At 57.4% G+C, this 17609-nt stretch overlaps 2 protein-coding genes across 2 annotated transcripts in view; both read left to right on the forward strand.

Moving 5' to 3' along the window:
* Positions 1–8302, forward strand: part of CELSR3 (cadherin EGF LAG seven-pass G-type receptor 3) — a 31416-nt gene extending 23114 nt beyond the window's left edge. Inside the window, exons 25-34 of the mRNA XM_031058200.1 lie at positions 457–609; positions 908–987; positions 1631–1757; positions 2371–2484; positions 2623–2759; positions 2851–2957; positions 3576–3749; positions 3896–4096; positions 4269–5346; positions 6047–8302. Of these exons, the coding sequence (XP_030914060.1) occupies positions 457–609; positions 908–987; positions 1631–1757; positions 2371–2484; positions 2623–2759; positions 2851–2957; positions 3576–3749; positions 3896–4096; positions 4269–5346; positions 6047–6074 (2199 nt within the window). The 3' untranslated portion in view covers positions 6075–8302. The remainder of the gene's footprint in view (positions 1–456; positions 610–907; positions 988–1630; positions 1758–2370; positions 2485–2622; positions 2760–2850; positions 2958–3575; positions 3750–3895; positions 4097–4268; positions 5347–6046) is intronic.
* Positions 8303–11190: 2888 nt separating this feature from the next.
* Positions 11191–16364, forward strand: SLC26A6 (solute carrier family 26 member 6). The gene is made up of 19 exons (XM_031058199.1): positions 11191–11318; positions 11617–11756; positions 11854–11964; positions 12234–12406; positions 12485–12649; positions 12768–12920; positions 13105–13187; positions 13280–13427; positions 13535–13648; positions 13739–13816; positions 13948–14043; positions 14166–14272; positions 14361–14430; positions 14583–14675; positions 14782–14886; positions 15395–15571; positions 15695–15749; positions 16035–16156; positions 16235–16364. The coding sequence occupies exons 1-19, from the start codon at positions 11191–11193 to the stop codon at positions 16256–16258; spliced, it is 2142 nt and encodes a 713-aa protein (XP_030914059.1). The 3' UTR covers positions 16259–16364.
* Positions 16365–17609: the final 1245 nt, after the last annotated feature.

The raw sequence follows: 17609 nt of genomic DNA on the forward strand, positions 1-17609 counted from the left end.
CACAAACCAGCCCTGCTGCTTCTCAGCAGTCCCTGACCACCTGGTGCTGCCCAGCTCATCTAGGGTGGAGAGCTGAGGGTGGGCTTGCCATGGTCAGCAGTGCTGGCAGCAAGCAGTGCTCTGGTGGTCAGGGGACCACGTATCGAGGGCTGTCATCTTGCCTCCTAAGGAGAAATAATTTGTCAGCACATCTCTTCAGGTCTTCTAGTTGAAGTCTCTGGGTTTCCCAAGCCTGCTTACTTGGGTGACCTGTTGCTGGCAGTGAATGCCTCCTCGACTGGGCTGTGTCAGGGACATCTGAGGAAAAGGAAATAAAGTCCCTGTTGTTGAGTCTCACAGTCCTGACTCCTTCCCCCTGTGGTGGGGAAGCCTATGCACATGGCAAGGAGCAGGGAGAAAGCCCCTTCACTGCTGACAGTGCTGGCATGGGATTGACATGGTTTGGACAAGTCCAAGGCTGCTGGGTGTGGACCTGACCTCTCCCTTCCTCCTGCAGGGCTGGCCGTTGGCCTGGATCCTGAGGGCTACGGGAACCCCGACTTCTGCTGGATTTCCATTCATGATAAGCTGGTCTGGAGCTTTGCAGGCCCCATTACTGTCGTCATTGTGGTAAAACCCTGTCCTGTTTCACCCACAACCCTCTTCTGCCTCCCTTCTCTGCACCATGGGCACTCACCCCTCCTTGGCTGCCCACTGCCTGTCCCATTCTCTGTGTCCCTCTCCCTCAGTTAGAGGCCCTCTTTTTGTCCCTCCTCAACTCTAGCCAAACCTGGGGGAGGCCACAGCTCGGGCATGAAGGGGAAAGGAGGGGATGTTTGCAGGGCCTGGCAAGCCTGGAGTCTGCAGTGGGGAGATCAGGTCAGAGCCAACCTGTGGCACAGCTTCTAATCAGTGCCAACACTTTCAGATGAATGGGGTCATGTTCCTGCTTGTGGCCAAGATGTCCTGTTCCCCAGGCCAGAAGGAGACCAAGAAGAAATCGGTTCTGTGAGTATTAGTGGCCAAACTCCCAGCAGAGCTCTGGCAGCTAGTGGATTTTAGCATTTTCAGTGACCATCCTCCTCCTTCTACCATCAGAGGGCCCTTCTGTGCATCAGTGTCAGCCTTGCAGCCACTCTCCTCTCCCACACCTGCCAGCCACATTAACCCTTCCTAAACTTTATCCTTTCTAGTTCCTATGTCCCCACTATGTTCACACTCACCTCCCAGCTGGTCCCCTTTCACCACCTGCCCTCACAGCCACCTCTTGTGTCTGCTTGGGTTCAGCACTCAGCCCTTGTCAGCTATGAACACCTGTTTCTTCCTCTCCTACATGCTCCTGAGAGCTTTCCCCACTCCCTCTGAGCCAGCCCTGGAGCATGGCTGAGCTCTCTGTGGCTCGAAATGACCTGTGTCATTTTGGCCCCCGTGTTTGCCATGTGTGATCCAGAAGGGAAGGCCTGGCAGTCAGGGGAAGCTGGGCCACTGTGCAGGGATGTGCCTGCAGTGCTGGGCACGGCAGGGAGGTCTCAGCAGGAGCTTTCCCCTCTGGATCTCAGTGAGCACTAGCCTGTAGGTTAACAGTACGCACTAACCTCTCGCTGTGTGTCTATGTCCCTGTCTGTCTGTCTGTCTGTCTCTCTCTCTCCAGCATGACGTTACGGAGCTCCTTTGTTCTGCTTCTAGTTATTAGCACTACCTGGCTCTTTGGCCTCTTGGCTGTCAACAACAGTGTCCTGGCTTTCCACTACTTCTACACTGTCCTCTGCAGCCTCCAGGTAACTGCCCAGCCTCTGCTGGGGAGGGCAAGGGTCAGCCCAGTGGAGCATCCCTGTGGTCCTCACGGCCGTCTGTGGAGAATGGGTGCCCTGTGCTGAGCTCCCAACATCTCGCTGAGCTCCTTGTCCCTTCTGCTGTCACCTTTGTGGCACTGACTCCTGCCACTCCTTGCTGCTGTGCCTGTGGTGAGCAGCCACACAGAGCAGGAGGTAGCTGCAAGGCATTTGGTTCTGAGGTGACATCCAAGGGATAGCAAGTGCCATCTGGAGGGAAGGCACCTCCATGTCCTGAGAGGGCAGAGTAAGAGAATGTGATGGAGGTGTTGGACACTCAAAATATGATCCATGGCAGCACCTGCCAACCTTTTCCCACCACTGGGGCTGATATTGCTGCAGGGGACACTGCCATTTGCTTCTTGGCCACTGCCAGACAGGTGGACACCCCACCTGTTCCTCCCTCATCCGTGGCCACTATGGGTGTTAGCTCTCATTGGTATTTGGGGTTTTTGGTGCATCCCAGTCCGGTGGCCTGGGAGGAGCCTGCTGCTGGCACTGCAGGCAAGCAGGTGAGCTGGCAGTGAGGGGCTGTATCTCATGGCATCTCTCCCCACAGGGCCTGGCAGTGCTGGTCCTGTTCTGTGTCCTGAATGAGGAGGTGCGGGAGGCATGGCAGCTGGCCTGCCTCAGCAAGAAGGGGCAGAGTGAGGAGGCCGTGAGGAGCACACAGGTGGGCAAGAGCAGAGCAGCCCAGACGGCTGGGCTCAGGTTGCATGTCTGGGACAGGAGCTGACAGGGATATCCCCACTTTCCCTGGGCTGCCGTGGCAACTCCTTAACAGGGCACATGCCCTCTGCCTCCTCCCCAGGGCCCCAGTGCCTACAACAACACAGCACTGTTTGAGGAGAGCGGGCTCATCCGCATCACCCTGGGGGCCTCCACAGTGTCCTCGGTGAGCAGCGTGCGCTCTGCCCGCACCCACTCCAGCCAGAGAGCTTACCTCAGGTAGGGAGCAGCCAGGGTTCAGGGGCCAGCAGTGCCTGGGCAGAGCCACAGGCTCCTGCCACTGTGACAGTTTGAGCCTCCTTTCTTTCAGAGACAACGTGGCAGCACGTCAGGGCTCAGCCCTGGATCACAGCCTGTTGGCTCACGCCGGCCCCACGGACATCGACATGGCGATGTTCCACCGTGATGCTGGGGCAGGTAAGGCTCAGCCCTGTTCCTGACTTTGGGAGGCTGGTGCAGGCTCTGGGTGTGTGGTTACATCTTGCACCCTGTGTTCAGCTGTGACTTCCAAACATGTGGTAGATGGAGGGAGAGGCAGCCATTGTGTCATTTAGCACAGCCTCCTCCTGGACAGATGGCAAAGGGCATAGCCAGTCCCCAAGGGAGTAGAAATGGGGGAGGCAACAGAGGGACATGGGCTGTTGTGGGATCTCTGGGGACACTGGGCTCTGCAGTACAGCACAGACGTTTGACTCACTGGAGCTAGACCAGCTGGGGCTGGGGTTTGGGACAGGCAAGCAAACGCTAAAGGATGTGGGTTTACTCAGCCTGGAAGAGGAGGCAGAGGGGATCTTAGTGCTATTTGCAGTTGCCTTACAGGGAGGTGCAATGAGATGGAGCTGGGCTCCTCTCACAGGTACCTGGTGATAGGGCCAAGGGAGCTGGCACAGGCTGCTGCTGAGGGAGGGGCAACAAAGAGCAGGGGCAACTCACGAGCGTGGTCAGGCGGGGGGGGGTCTGCCTTCCTGCTGCGGTCAGCGGGAACCTCTCCCACCTTCATTCCAAATGTCTCCCCAACACACCATGTTCCTCCAGACCAGGACTCGGACTCGGACAGTGACCTGTCTCTGGATGAGGAGCGCAGCCTCTCCATCCCGTCCTCAGAGAGCGAGGAGAACGTTCGCCTGCGGGGCCGCTTCCAGCGCCAGCTCAAGCGGGCAGCACACAGCGAACGCCTCCTCACCAACCCTGCCAACACCACTCCCAAAGGCAAGGCCGGGGCTCTGGCAGGGGAAAGAATGAGCTCAGCTCCCTAGGGGGGTCACGCCATGCATGTCTTGTGATGGCTCAATTGCTGCTCATGGAAATATTCTCTCCCTCTTCTGTGGGGCCTGATTTGGGGTGTCCTTCATCAGATGTGGACGGCAATGACCTCATGTCGTATTGGCCAGCTCTGGGCGAGTGCGAGGTTCACCCCTGCTCCCTGCAGAAGTGGGGCTCTGAGCGGAAGCTGGGATTTGACATCAATAAGGATGCAGCCAACAATAATCAGCCAGACCTGGCTTTGACCAGTGGGGATGAGAACTCCCTCACCCAGACCCAGCGGCAGAGAAAAGGTAACAATCTGGAGCAAGTGGGCAAGGGTGGCCTTGCCTGTCTCAGGTTGACGTGACACTGAAAGCTGAGAATCAGATCTGTGTGGCCCTGCCCTTGGGGAGGCGTTTCCATGGTTTTCCTACTCTTCTTGGTGTTGTGCAAATATTTGACTTCTCTTTCTGTCCGGTGCAGGGATTTTGAAGAACCGCCTCCAGTACCCCCCAGCTCTCCAGGGCTTGCCATCCGTTGGCAGGATGACCAACGAGCTGACGTGGTACAAGACGTCCACGCTGGGTCACAGGGCTGTCCCCGCTGCCTCCTATGGCAGGATCTACTCTGGGGCTGGCAGTCTGTCCCAGCCAGCCAGCCGATACTCGTCCCGGGAGCAGCTTGACATGCTGATGAGGAGACAGATGTCCCGGGAGCAGCTGAGCAGGCACAACTCAGGAGAGTGCCTGGAAGCCGTGCCCAGTCGGCATGGGTCCAGAGAGGAGCTGGACACTATCCCCAGCAGGCATGGATCTGCTGAACACCTGGAAAGTATCCCAAGCAGACATGCATCCAGGGAGAACTTGGATCTACTCGCTGCTAGGCCCAGTCAGAGAGATCATGGGAACACGCTGCCCCGGAGGCAGGGCTCCAGAGACTGCCTTGACACTTTACCCTGCAGATTTGGGTCAAGAGAGCAGCTAGACTGTGGGCCAGTAAGAGAAGTCTCTAGAGAGTGGCTAAACACATTGCCAAGTAGGCAAGTGTCCAGAGACCAAATAGACATGTTGCCAAGTCGGGATACTTCTCGAGAGCAATTGGATTTGCTTTCTAGAAAACAGCCTTCAAGGGATCTGCTAGCATCAGCTAGACAAGCTTCAAGGGAGCAGCTGGACTTTTTGTCCAGAAGATCTAATTCCAGAGAGCCTCTGGACACAGTGCCTAGCAGGCAGCCCTCGCAGGACAACCTGGGCAGTCTCTCTCGGAGGCAGCTGTCCAGGGAAAGCCTGGAACCGCTGTCAAGGAGACAGCATTCTAGGGAGAACCTGGAGGCCATTCCCAGCCGGCATCCTTCCACTGAACAGTTAGATATCCTTTCTTCCATCCTTGCATCTTTTAACTCCTCTGTGCTGTCCTCGGTGCAATCTTCCAGCACACCTTCAGGCCCCCAGACCACCGCCACCCCCTCTGCCATGCAGACCTCGACGCCCTCTGCAGTGTGTCCCTCAACACCTCATTCTGCCACCTCCCACAGCATCTCAGAGCTGTCACCAGACTCAGAGTAAGTGGTTTCCTTCCTTCCTTCCTCAGCCAGGTCTTGTTCAGCTGATCTTGTGCATTGTCTACCTGCCTGGCTTCTTCCCAAAGGTGTTTAGTTTGGAGGGAGAGGGCTGTGTAAGGGTGAGCTCCCTGGGTGAGTGGCAGGTGTCTCCTGGACTGAATAGTGACTGGGCAGGGAGAAGCCTCAGGTGTGACAGCTCCAGATGCTTGTAGTGCAGCACAAGCAGAAGCCTCTGTGTGTGTGAGTCTGTCCTCTCTGCCCAAGAGATGCTGGCCCTTGCTTGTGGCCAGTGGATACTCAGGGAAGATGCTCTGTGCAGCTAGGCTGGCCTCCTGGCTGATCCCCTGGTCAGTGCTGGCTCTAAGTCCCGATGGATGCATGCAAGGGCCAGGCTGGCTGGAGAGGGGGGAGCCCAAATCCTAGGGAGGCCCTGCCTTCCCCAGCCACATTTCTCCCCTGGCATGCAGTTCCAGTTTGTCACTTTTTCCCTCTAGCTCTGCTCCCTGCTGGTACTGCTCCCACTCCACCCCACCCCATCCCTCTTTCCCCCTTCCCTTATCTCAGGGACTCAGAGACAGTTGTTCCTGCCCTGACACAGGAGAGGTTTTCTGCCCTGTCCCCATCTGGCATAGTGGGGAAAGGGTGCTGGAGCCCAGGAGAGATGCCATGGCTTAACACTGTTTTTCTTTCCTCTGAGAAGAATAATGAGAAACGATGGCCATTCCTGAGGGGCTGAAACGGATCACAAGAGAGATGGAAGAAGCAGGGCTCTTCACCAGGCACTGCCAGCTGAGGTTTGGTATCCCCATGGAGCAGGGGCCAGAACTGATGGTTGTCAGAGGCCCAAAACCAACCCTGCTTTCCCCTGCCCTGTGGGCTCAGGGGCCAGCAGCCCACACCACCCACTGCAGGAGCCTCCAGGCTCTCAGCTGCCACCATGCTCTCCATCAGCTGCCTGGTGTGACAGGCAGTACTGGGCGAGGGTGGCATCTCTGACCCCCTGGGACCAAGGTCTTTCTCTGCGAGCTGTTTGTGTGTGAGGTGTGCCTGTGTGTGTGAAGGGTGGGCAGTGGCAGGGGGACAGAAATGGAGCCTAGGATGTGGGGGCAGGGAGGGTTTTCTATCCTTTTGTATCTTTGTAATTAGAGAGAAGAGAAATTTCTATGGTTATTTTTACGGATGGTCTGTTCCCAGGACCTGGAGCATTTGTTTCACCAACAACCCCTTGCCAGTTTCCCTGGGGCTACGAGAACCACAATCCCAGTGGACTGGAGAAACAGTGCCAGGCAGTCCTTAAGGCTTTGCTGGCAGTGCTTTGTCCCATCCCCCTGCAGGGGCCCTGTTGCCCCCCTGCCCTCCCACTGCAGCTCCAAACTCTGTCTCTGCCTGCCTGGTGTCCCTGAGCCCCTGCAGCCAGGCCTCCCTCTGCCCTGCCATGGCACCACCCCCGGGGGCTGCCTGTGAGCTGGGGCTGTGCCAGCGAGAGCACGGGTGAGTGGGGCAGCAAATTCAGCCCCGGGAACCTGCTGGGAGGAGACAAGCTCTGCTGTGCAGTCCTGTCCTGTACCAGGGTGGTCCCACTCTCGTCAGTGCTGGTTTCCTCAGCTCAGCAAGTGAGCACTGGGCTTTTGCCCACTGGTGTTCTGCTCTTTAACCTGCATGGTACAGAACAAACTTCTCTTGGTTTGTGGGTCTGGTAAAGGAGCTGGATGACCCTTGCCCTGCTGAGAAGCAGGCTTGGCTTTTCCCAGAGCCAGTCCTCACTCTGCAGAGGACTAACATCCACAGGAGCATGATGTGGCTCCAGTTTTAGGGTCCAGCATTGCCCACAAAAGTTTTATCTAGCTGGTTCCCTGGGGGCTCTGTGTACACCTGCTCTCTCCTGAGTAGCAAAGGGCTCCAGCTCAGAGTGGCCTGAATTTTGGGAGATGGAGATAAACAGCACTTTGCCCTCTCTGGAAATTCAGGCTACCCAGATGGTTTCTCTGCTCAGCCTGGGGCCTGACCCCTGGCTGTGCTGTGAGATGGCACTCCTCTGTGCCTACCTCAGCCTCAGGCCAGGGCATTTGGCTCAGCAGGGCCAGCATGTTCCCTTTTAAACCCCCCTGGTGCTCTCAGGGCTGCGTGACCACGTGCTCTTTACTGCCTTACTACCACACTGCCGTGGCATCTTACTGTAGCCCAGCCTGACATGTTTACAGGAGAGGACCCATGCTGCAGTCCTCATGCCTCTAGGGAGGCCAGGGCCTCTTGGCTGCCTCCCCGAGTCAGTGGGGAGAGTATGGAGGGAACAGAAGGGCTGGTGACTGGGGGTGCCCTGTGTCCCCAGCCCTGATGAGGCAGGCTCACTGTCATCCTTTTCCCAGGGATGAGGAGAGAAAGGCCTGCTGACATGTTTACATGCCATTTGGGACCAGTGTGCAGAGGGAAAGCCTGCTGGCCCCACCTGCTGGGACAGCCAGGCACCTCCACGCTGCCCATCTTTGCCTTTGGAAACAAGCTCGTTTACAAGTTTCTCTCCAGAGTCCTGGGATCCTGTCCCTGCTGCACTGTAGGGCCCATGTTTCTGCCAAGGTGGGCACAGGGCTCTTTATGCTGCTGCCAAATGGAGAGCAAGTGTCAAGTGCCAAAAAGAAGAGAGCAGCAGAGATGGTGGCCATCCCTGCAGGGCTGATGGCCATCCCTGCGGAGCTGGGCCAGTCAAGAAGCAAAAATCTGCTTCTTGCAGACCAGTCTGCAGCTTGGTCCCTGATTGTAGTGCTGTGACCTGGGCTCTGGGGAGCATCCTCCTTGAGTTTGGATTTTTTCCTTTGGGGGATTTGGTTGGGTTTTGTTTCCTCTCTCTGTCTCCTGACTCTGTTGGCAGGGAGTGGGGAGATGCCCACACCCCCCTATTGGCTGTGTAAAAGTGTATCATGGAAGCGCCAGATTTGGAAATAAAAGTCTATAAAATGGTGCTGGCCTCTGTGCTGTCTCTCCCTCTGCTGGGGATTCATGGCTGGGGCTGTGGATGCAGCACCTGGGCTCGAGCTGCTGTTGGGAGGGGGCTTGGGCAGGAGCTCACAGGCAGTTCCTGAGCTGCCTGGGAGTCCCTGTGCCCTGAGGCAGGGTGACACTGGGATGGGGACTTGAGGTGAGGTGGTTGAACTGGGCTGTGTGCAGGCTGTTCACCCAGAGGTGGGATTGGCTCTGGTGCTGTGCAGTGGCTCCAGGCCTGGCTGGCAGAGCTGCAGTGCCACTGGGGCTGTGGTGAGCTGTGGGGCTGTGCCTGGCAGCTGCAGCACCCCCAGCCTGACCAGGCTGAGGGAAGAAGATCCATTTTCCAAAGGCTGCGTGACCTCAGCAGGGTCAAGCTGGCTGCCAGCAAGAAGGAGGAAGTGTGGGGAGAGAAGGCTGAACATGATCCTGGTGCCCTGTGTCCTCCCCTCGTGTTGAAAAGGAAATAGCAGGTGAGCAAAGGGCTCACAGCGCCCTGAGCAAGGGTCACCATCAATTGTCATCCCTTTGTCCCCTAGGGGCTGTCACCTGAGCTGCTGGGAGGGAGTTCAGGGCAGCCTCCAGGAGCTGTACTGGCAGTGCCAGGAGCTGTGTCCTGCCCTGCAGCCCTGCCAGAGGCTGGCTGGGGGGTGAGGGCCAGGGAGAGCCACTGGGGGGCTGGAATGGAGAGGGGGGCCACAGGCAGAGTGACCAGCCTGGCGTGCACGTGGGGGACTGGAGGCTGGAGTGAGGGAAGGAATGGCATGGGTGGGGACAGGGAGCAGTGATAAAGAGGCAATAAATGACATGGGGTGTTATCTGCTTTGGAGCAGGAGCTCTGTGATAGCCTCTCATGTGCTGGGGGAGTGAATAAATGATGGGGAGTGGATAAACAAGGAGGCAGCAGTCGTGTGTGGGTGCCTGTGTTGGACATGCCTTTACCTGATCACCGATGGGCATGAGGGTGGACAGGGAGGGCCCAGGGATGGGTTGAGGGAAGAGGCTCAGCCTCACTGAAAGCTGTGGGACTTGGGTTGTGCTCACTACAGAGAGAGCCAAGGTGGCCACAGGCTGCCCCCACAAGGGACCTGGGATGGAGACAAGTCGCTCCAACTCCAGAGATTGTGGTCCTGGATGTCACTGCTCCTGCTGCTTCTCAGCCCCATCCCGCCATGCAGGGGACCCAGGATTCTCTAAAGCCTGGCCCTGCCCACTGCCTTCACATCACACCTTGCTACCGGTCAGAAATCTGAGCCTGGATTTCCGCTGCCGTGTCCCCATGGGCCTGGGCCAAATGTGACTCAGAAAGTCCCTGTAACCAATTCTACATTGTGATAGAGCCCAGGGAGGTGTGATGGGTTCAGTGGGACTATAACGCCCGCGGGGGACCTTTGGAACAAGATAACAGCTGGGTCTGTGCAAATTGTGTGAGACCAGCGTAGCCCACAGAGCACAGCACATCTGTTTCCAGCAGGTAAGCAAGGGTCTGGGGAAAAACTCTGGATGCCATGACCAGAGGCTCTGGGCAATCCTTCTTGTCCTGGTCACAGCTCCTGCTCCACGGCGTGGATTGGGGAGCAGACACCCACAGGAGCCATGGGGGCACAGCAGTGCCCTGGGGAGGCAGCTCTTGGCAGGAGGTTGGCACCAGGTCGTGCCCAGTGGCAAGAAGCCCCCAGCCTTGCTCGTGACGTGGGTGGTCAGGCATGGCAGCATGCTGGATGTAGCTGGAGACCAGGAGCTGAGCCTGTGGTGGACAGTCCCCAGAATGGGATGGCTCTGGGCACAGTGGAACAGTGCTGGGTCTGCCACAGCTGGGGAACCCAGCACAGCAGGGCACCAAGGGGAGCATGGTGGGTGCTGTGCATGCATGGGGCTAGGAAGCGGGGTGGCTTCTTGGCAGGGCAGGAGGAAGGGCAGGAGGCAAGGAACAACGTCTCAAAGATCACTGGCTGGTTTTAATAAATAGGAGGAAGCTGACTACACACCTGGTGGCTCCTGACCAAGTTGAGCACAGCAGGTAGGAGGGCTGGGGGTAACACAGGGGATCAGGCTGGCGCAGCCCCAGCACTCTGGGAGGGGATTGTGGATCCAGCTGCAAGTGGATGAGCACCTTAAGACTGATCAGACCACTAGCTGGGTGGGCTTGGAATGATGGTGCAGCTCTCAGAGTGAGCCCTGAGCAAGCTGTAGATTTGTACAGGTGTTCCTCAGACCCACCGTCCCAGCCCCGGGAAGGGTGAGACCTCAGCCCAGCCCGGCTCCTTTGCTCATCCTGCTCTGCACTGCAGGGGTCAAGGGAGGGCACTGTTGGACGGATGGTGAGCCGTGACATTTGCCGGGGTTTCACATTCCTGTAAAGGGACAAAGTCTGAGATGGGGCTGTGGGATGGATGGGGCTCTGCCCAGCAGCTGTGCTGGCTCACTGCCCTGCCTTGCTGCAGTTCACAGAGGGGAAGGTGTTGGCACAGAGGTGGGTCCTGCGTGGGCAGGTGGAGAGGGAGCCCCTGGCAGAGAGGGAGCTCTGCTGGCAGACCCCACCCGTGCATTTCAGTGGGGTGGATGGGGCTGCTCTGGGGCAGGAGTGGGCAGCACTGATTGCCAAAGCCTTCCCTGCCCACCTGCTGACTACCTACTACTGCTCTCCATTGTGAGGCAGGACTGCTGCTTCAGGACTCTGAAAACTCAGCTGGTGCCTATCCTCAGGGCCATTCCTATCCACCTGGTCGGCAGGTGGGATGTTTCTGTGGGCAAGGGGAGCTGGAGGAGGGGCTTCAGGGTGGGTGGGATGCCCCTGGCCGTGGGAATGCGGCTGAGCTGTCCCTTGTGTCCTTGCAGTGGGCTGGCATTCCGGGGAGCCAGGTGGGCATGGCAGCAGAGATGGCCCTGAGCCACCGAGTGCCCCACAAGGTGCTGAGCGAGGCTGAACTGGAGCAGGTGGCGCAGAGGAAACCTCCCCCCAGGCCCTCTCTGCGTGGCTGTCTCCGCAAGACCAGGTAAGACCATGTGGCCAGTGGGATGTGCCTGGACCTTGCCCCACACAGTGTGGGCCCCACCTTGCCCCATTCTGCCCCCAGCCCTGCCACCACAGGGAGCTGCAGACCTGGGGGTTCATTTCCCTATGCCCAGACACCCATGTGCCCACTCTGTCCTCCTGCCTGGAGGGACACCAGGCTCCAGTGGATGGAACCGATGGTCCCACATTGCTTCTCATGGGGCCTCATCCACCCTCGCTGATGTCCCCAAGCTCCCTGCAGTTGTGCTCAGGTTCAGCTCTTGCTGCCTCCCCACCAGATGCTCGGGCTCTGCTGCCAAGTCCCTGCTGTTCCGCTTCCTGCCCTTCCTGCGCTGGCTGCCCCGCTACCCCATCAAGGACTGGCTCCTGGGGGACATTGTCTCGGGATTCAGTGTAGGCATCATGCACCTGCCCCAGGGTGAGTGATGCCACGCCCAGGCTGCCCGGGTCCCCCCCACAGCTGGGGTGCTCAGGGGTCGGCCACTGGTGACATGTGTCCCTTCTCCACCTTCCAGGGCTTGCCTATGCGCTACTGGCTGGGCTGCCGCCGGTCACAGGGCTCTACTCCTCCTTCTACCCCGTCTTCCTCTACTTCTTCTTTGGAACGTCAAGGCACAACTCCGTGGGTGAGCTGAGGGACCATGTGCTTGCACAGCAATGGTGGGCAGGGAGCAAGGCTGTCCATGGCACAGCATTACCACATCAGCAGCTGGGGGAACCCTTCCTGCCTTTACTTTGCTCCACCAAGAAGGGGGTTGGCCAAGCCAGAGCCAAAGTACAGTGCGTGTGCTTTGAGCCTGACCTAAGGAGAGAGGAGCTGACACCTTAAGTTGTCCTCTCAGAGAGGTCCTGGTGCCCACCTTGGGCTCCCTGCTCACACTGTACCTGTTCTCAGGGCCCTTTGCTGTAATCTCTGTCATGATTGGGAGCTTGACAGAGTCCATGATGCCCAACGAGAAGTTCCTGGTGTCCGTCAATGGCAGCAATGCAACGGTCGATGAGGAACTGCGCGACACTTCCAGGGTGGAGCTGGTGGCCACCATCACTGTCCTGACGGGTATCTTCCAGGTAAGGTGGTCCCAGCCTAGTCCAGCAGAGAACAGGAGACCGTAACCTGTGGGTCATTTCTGTCATCTCTTCTTCCAGGTGGCCCTGGGCCTCCTGCAGTTTGGATTTGTGGTGACCTACCTCTCAGACCCGCTGGTGCGTGGCTACACCACCGCTGCCTCTGTGCACGTCCTCGTCTCCCAGCTCAAAAATGTTTTTGGAGTCTCCCAAGGCGAGCCCTCAGGGCCGCTCTCGCTGTTTGTGGTGAGTGGGGGCTTGCTGGACCCCTGGTGCTCACCTTTGGGGCACATAGAGGCCTCCAAAAACCTGCTGGGGAGGCATCTGCTTTCCTGAGCACATTCCCCCCTCCTGTGTTCTCTAGACCATCATCGATCTCTGCAAGAAGCTGCCAGACACCAATGTGGGCACCCTGGTGACTGCCATCATTGCCATTGTGGCCATCTTGATTGTGAAGGAGCTCAACCACAAGTTTGCTGCCAAATTGCCCATGCCCATCCCCATCGAGCTTATCACGGTACCCAGAGCTGCCCCAGCCTCCTGTGGGGATACAGCCAGGAATCCCTGCTGCATCCCTGCCCCCTTCAGGGTGGGGAGTGGTGGGATTGGGTTCCTTGGCAAGTGCAGCTCCAGGGCATGTGTTCCTCCACCACAGTCCCTGTGCAGGAAGACCCTGTCTCACTCCAGTCATTCTCCCTCAGATCATCGTTTCCACTGGCATCTCCTATGGGGTCAACCTGAAAGAAAAGTTTGGCATCTCCGTGGTGGGCAACATCCCCAGCGGGTGAGCAGGGCCTGAGGGTGCAGGGGGCTGTGCCAGGGCACCGTGCTGCCCACAGCACCCCTGTCTGAGCCCTATCTCTCTCTTGAATGTAGGTTGAAGCCACCTGTGGCCCCTGACATGAGCTACTTTGGCCAGGTGGTAGGCAATGCCTTTGCCATTGCTGTGGTAGGCTACGCCATCTGCATCTCCCTGGGCAAAATCTTTGCCCTGAAACATGGCTACAAAGTGGACAGCAACCAGGTGATGCTCTGAGGCACAGGGCCCCCACCCTGGGTGCAAGCTAATCTTGCCCTTCTTGCAGGCAGATGAAAGCATGGTGCTGCCCTGCCACTGCTCTGTCCCTGCAGGAGCTGATTGCACTGGGTCTCTGCAACTTCCTAGGAGGATTCTTCCAGTGTTTTGCCATCAGCTGCTCCATGTCGAGGAGCCTGGTACAGGAGAGCACAGGGGGCAACAGCCAGGTGGGTCTGGGCTCTGGGGCTGAACCAGGGCCAGGCAGCACAGCGAGCAGTGGGGGCTCACCCCTTGCCTCCTGCTCTCCTTCTGCACAGGTAGCTGGTGTCATCGCATCCCTGGTCATCCTGGTGACCATTCTGAAGATTGGAGAGCTCTTCAGGGACCTGCCCAAGGTACATCTAGTCCCACAGCCCCAGTGTCACATCCCTCACATGTGCCTGTCCCATGGCATGGTGATATGGTAGGGGAACAGGAAAGAGATTTGCCCTCAGCTTCCTCACAGCTGCAGAAATTTCTGTCCTAGGCCATCTTAGCTGCCATCATCATTGCCAACCTCAAGGGCATGTTCAAGCAGTTCAAGGACTTAAGCACTCTCTGGAAGTCCAACAAGGTGGACCTGGTAAGGTGCTGGCCAGCCCTGGGGCTGTGCTCTTGTTCCTGGAGAGGATTTCTCCACCCTCCCTGAGGCTCGTGGGTGCCAGTGGAGAGGCTGTGCTGCAGCTGACTGTGTTCCCTCTCCAGCTGGTCTGGGTTGTGACATTCATAGCCCCCCTCCTGCTGAGCCTGGACATCGGCCTGGCGGTCTCGGTGGCATTTGGACTGCTCACGGTTATCTTCCGTAGCCAGCTGTGAGTACCCCGGGGCTGGGGCCTGTGCCACGTCCCAAGGGCAGGAGGAGCCTGTGCTGACCTCAGCCCCTTGCTCTCCTCCCTGCAGCCCCCACTACTCCATCCTGGGGCGCATCTCCGACACCGACGTCTACAGGGATGTGGTGGAATACGAGATGGTAACAGCACCAGCGATGGGGGAAGAGCTGCCTGCTCTGGGGGGCAGCTCAAAGCTCACTGGAAAAAGGGACTGGGGGCATTTTGGTGGGGAGGAGGGGAGGAGAACAGGTGGCTCCATCTCTAGGGTAGCACCCTCCCCATCTGCCCCCAGGCACAGGAGATCCCTGGCGTGAAGATCTTCCGCTCCTCCTCCACCATCTATTTTGCCAACGTGGAGCTGTATGCCGAGGCCCTGAAGAAAAAGGTAGGAGAGACACCAACCTCAGAGTGCTTCCTCTGTCTCCTGCCTGCCTGCCAGCAGCAGGGTGGTGTTGGAGCAGCTGGAGACACAGAGCCACATGGCTTTGCAGAGCGGCATTGATGTGGACCGTCTGATTGAGAAGAAGAAGAAGGCCCTCAAGAAGCTGAAGAAACAGCAGAAGAAACTGGAGAAGGAAAAGGCAAAGAGGAAAAAGGTGCTTCCTTGATGCAGGGGACCACCCCTCCAGTGACATCCTGCACCTCTTTCCTCCCCAGCTCTGACACTTCTGTCAGTGCCCTGGTGGGGCTTGGTGGCCCACGCTGTTCCCAGTTCAGTTTAGGGCCAATGAGTGAGAAAGGCACTGGGACTGAACTGAGTCACACCACCCAAGGTTGGTAGGAAAGCTGGGCTGTTAATGATTATGTGTTGGAGATGCCAAGTCATTAACCTTTTGCAAGTTAATCAGAATTAAGAGCAAGGGCAAAGGCTGGCCTGGTGCCAGATAATGAGCCTGGCTCTGCAGAGTGGTGCTGGGGAGAGGGGTGGATTTTGATACATCTGAAAGAGCCCAAAGGTTGGTGAAGATGTGAGAGGGGCACCCGCTCCTGGGGCCACCCACTGCCTGTGCCCTCATGCAGCCAAAGAGCCTCACCAAGGTGAGCCCGGGGGAGCACTGCCATGACCAGGGTGCTGCTGACACCGGGTCTCCTTCCCTTCCCCAGAACGCAGAGGATGGTCCAAGCGTGTCAGTGATTGAGTTGAGTGCAGGAGAGAGCAGTGCACCCTCAGAGCCCACCCTGCAGAGCCTAGGGCTGCCCAAGCCCAGCTTCTACGCTGTCATCTTGGACTTCAGCCCCGTCAGCTTCGTGGACACCGTTGCCATCAAGATCCTGAAGAATGTAAGGGGCTGGGGAGAAGGCAGGACAGCAAACTCACTGATGGTGCCTCTGAGGCCCTGTGGGGTGCCCTGATGGCTGCTGCCCATTCCTCTTCCTGGGTAAAATGTTTGTTCCCATTTGCAGATTTTCAGGGATTTCCATGAGATAGAAGTGGACGTCTTCATTGCCAGCTGCCCGGGTGAGGGGGATCTGCAGAGTCATGAGGCCTGGCTGGGCATGGCCACCCCTTTGGCACACCGCTCATAGCCTGGGGGGTCCCCCATGGTGCTCCCACCCCCAGGGTTTCCTCAGGGGACGGATGCTGCAGGTTGGATCCCATGGATCCATTCTGAGCCTCAAAGCTGCGTCCCTGGTGGTGACCCTCGTGTCCCCCACAACACAGAAGGCGGGAGGAGGCTGCTCCGGGTGGGTGATGGGGGCTCAGCTGGGTGCCATCACTTTAGATGCTTATTCCTCCACACAGTATCTGTCCTGGCCCAGCTGGAGCGGGGCAACTTCTTCAGTTCAGCCATCACCAAGCACTCCTTCTTCCCCTCGGTGCATGATGCCGTGGTGCACATCAGCAGGGAGCGGCACCAGGCCTCGGTGAGCACCCAGCCTTGCTGTCCCAGCATGCTGATGGAGAGGGCAGCAACACCAACACCTCCTTATCTGCCCCCTCAGGTGGACCACAGCACCAGAATGTAGCCCCTCAAGAGGAAGACATTTCCCCCAGGAGACGGGCGGGCAAGGAAGGCTTTGCCACCCTGATGGCACCAACTCACCCACTCTGGGGCCCAGATGCCCTGACCCCCACCAGCCCCTCTGGACTCTCAGTGCTGGGGCTCTGCCCTGTCCATGAGCCCTGCTGTGATGGGGATGGAGCTGCTGCTGGCTGTCACACCAAGGGGCTGCCTGCTGCCTCCACACTGCCCAGCACGGCCTGCCCCACCAGGCCAGGATGTGGTGTGGGGGTGATGGAGGGACCAAAGCGTTCCTGCTCCCAGCAGCAGGCTGGCAGCGTGAATAAAGCTCCGTGGTGTTCCCCAGGGTTGGTTTCAATGCCCTTTCCTCAATAATGGTACTTTTGGGCCAGACAATCCCACTGTACCCCGGCACTGTTGGGAATGGTCTCCCTGTGGGTGAGCTCCCAGCACCCTCCCTCTGGCTCTTTTCTGCCACTTCTCGCCATCACCTGCTCTGGGTAGCAATATGGGCAGGGATCCCCATCCTCAGAAGGGTCACAGCACCCTCCCTTCCCAGCGGGAGAGCCACCAGTGCCTGCTGGCTACAATCATACCTACACCAAAGGGGAAAGTGCTTGTAGCCAAGAGAAGGCTGATACGGGGTTTGGGGGGGCAGGGGTAAGGCTGGTTCCACAATTTCAATATCTAGCATTCATTCAATATTTTTTTCTGTTTCTGTGTCTTTAATTATAGAGTTGCTGCCTGTATGATGATTAATAGGAATAGTTCTTTATGATCCTTCCCTTGCTGACATCAATAACTTTCATCTTTTCCTGGTTGTACCCGTGGCTATACATTAAGGAAGAATAGAAGGGAATAAGTTTTAGGGATATATTGCAAGTAACTAGATTGGTAGTTCTGGTTCCATTTCTCATTGTCTAAGAAGAACTCAGATTATTTTTGGACTTTTCATAGACCTCTGTCTAGGTTAGCATTAGTCTTTGATTGACCCAGTCAATTTTAGGCTTCTAAGCTTGACTAGTAAACGTAAAGGAGAAAGACACAGAGCTTGGGTGGTTCCTGTGTCAGCAGCTTTTCAGAAGTAGGGAGATTTATGTTCTCAAGTTTATCACTTCAGCCACCAGATTATGCTCACCCCAAAAGGGGGTGAGAAGGTTGGTTCCCTAAATGGTGAAATAAGTGTTTCTGCTGTTTGTGACTATTTTGTATTAACTGAGGTTTATTACAAGGAAGTTTGATTAAATGGCAGGCATCTGGTCTTGGGGGAAACAGAATATTCTTTGTAGGCTTTTATCAAACTGAGATGGTCTTAAAGGATGTGACACTTAAAATACAGTCATTCCTGCTAGTTT

This window comes from Geospiza fortis, unplaced genomic scaffold (genome assembly GCF_000277835.1).
Source record: "Geospiza fortis unplaced genomic scaffold, GeoFor_1.0 scaffold78, whole genome shotgun sequence".
NCBI classification, from domain to species: Eukaryota; Metazoa; Chordata; class Aves; order Passeriformes; family Thraupidae; genus Geospiza; species Geospiza fortis.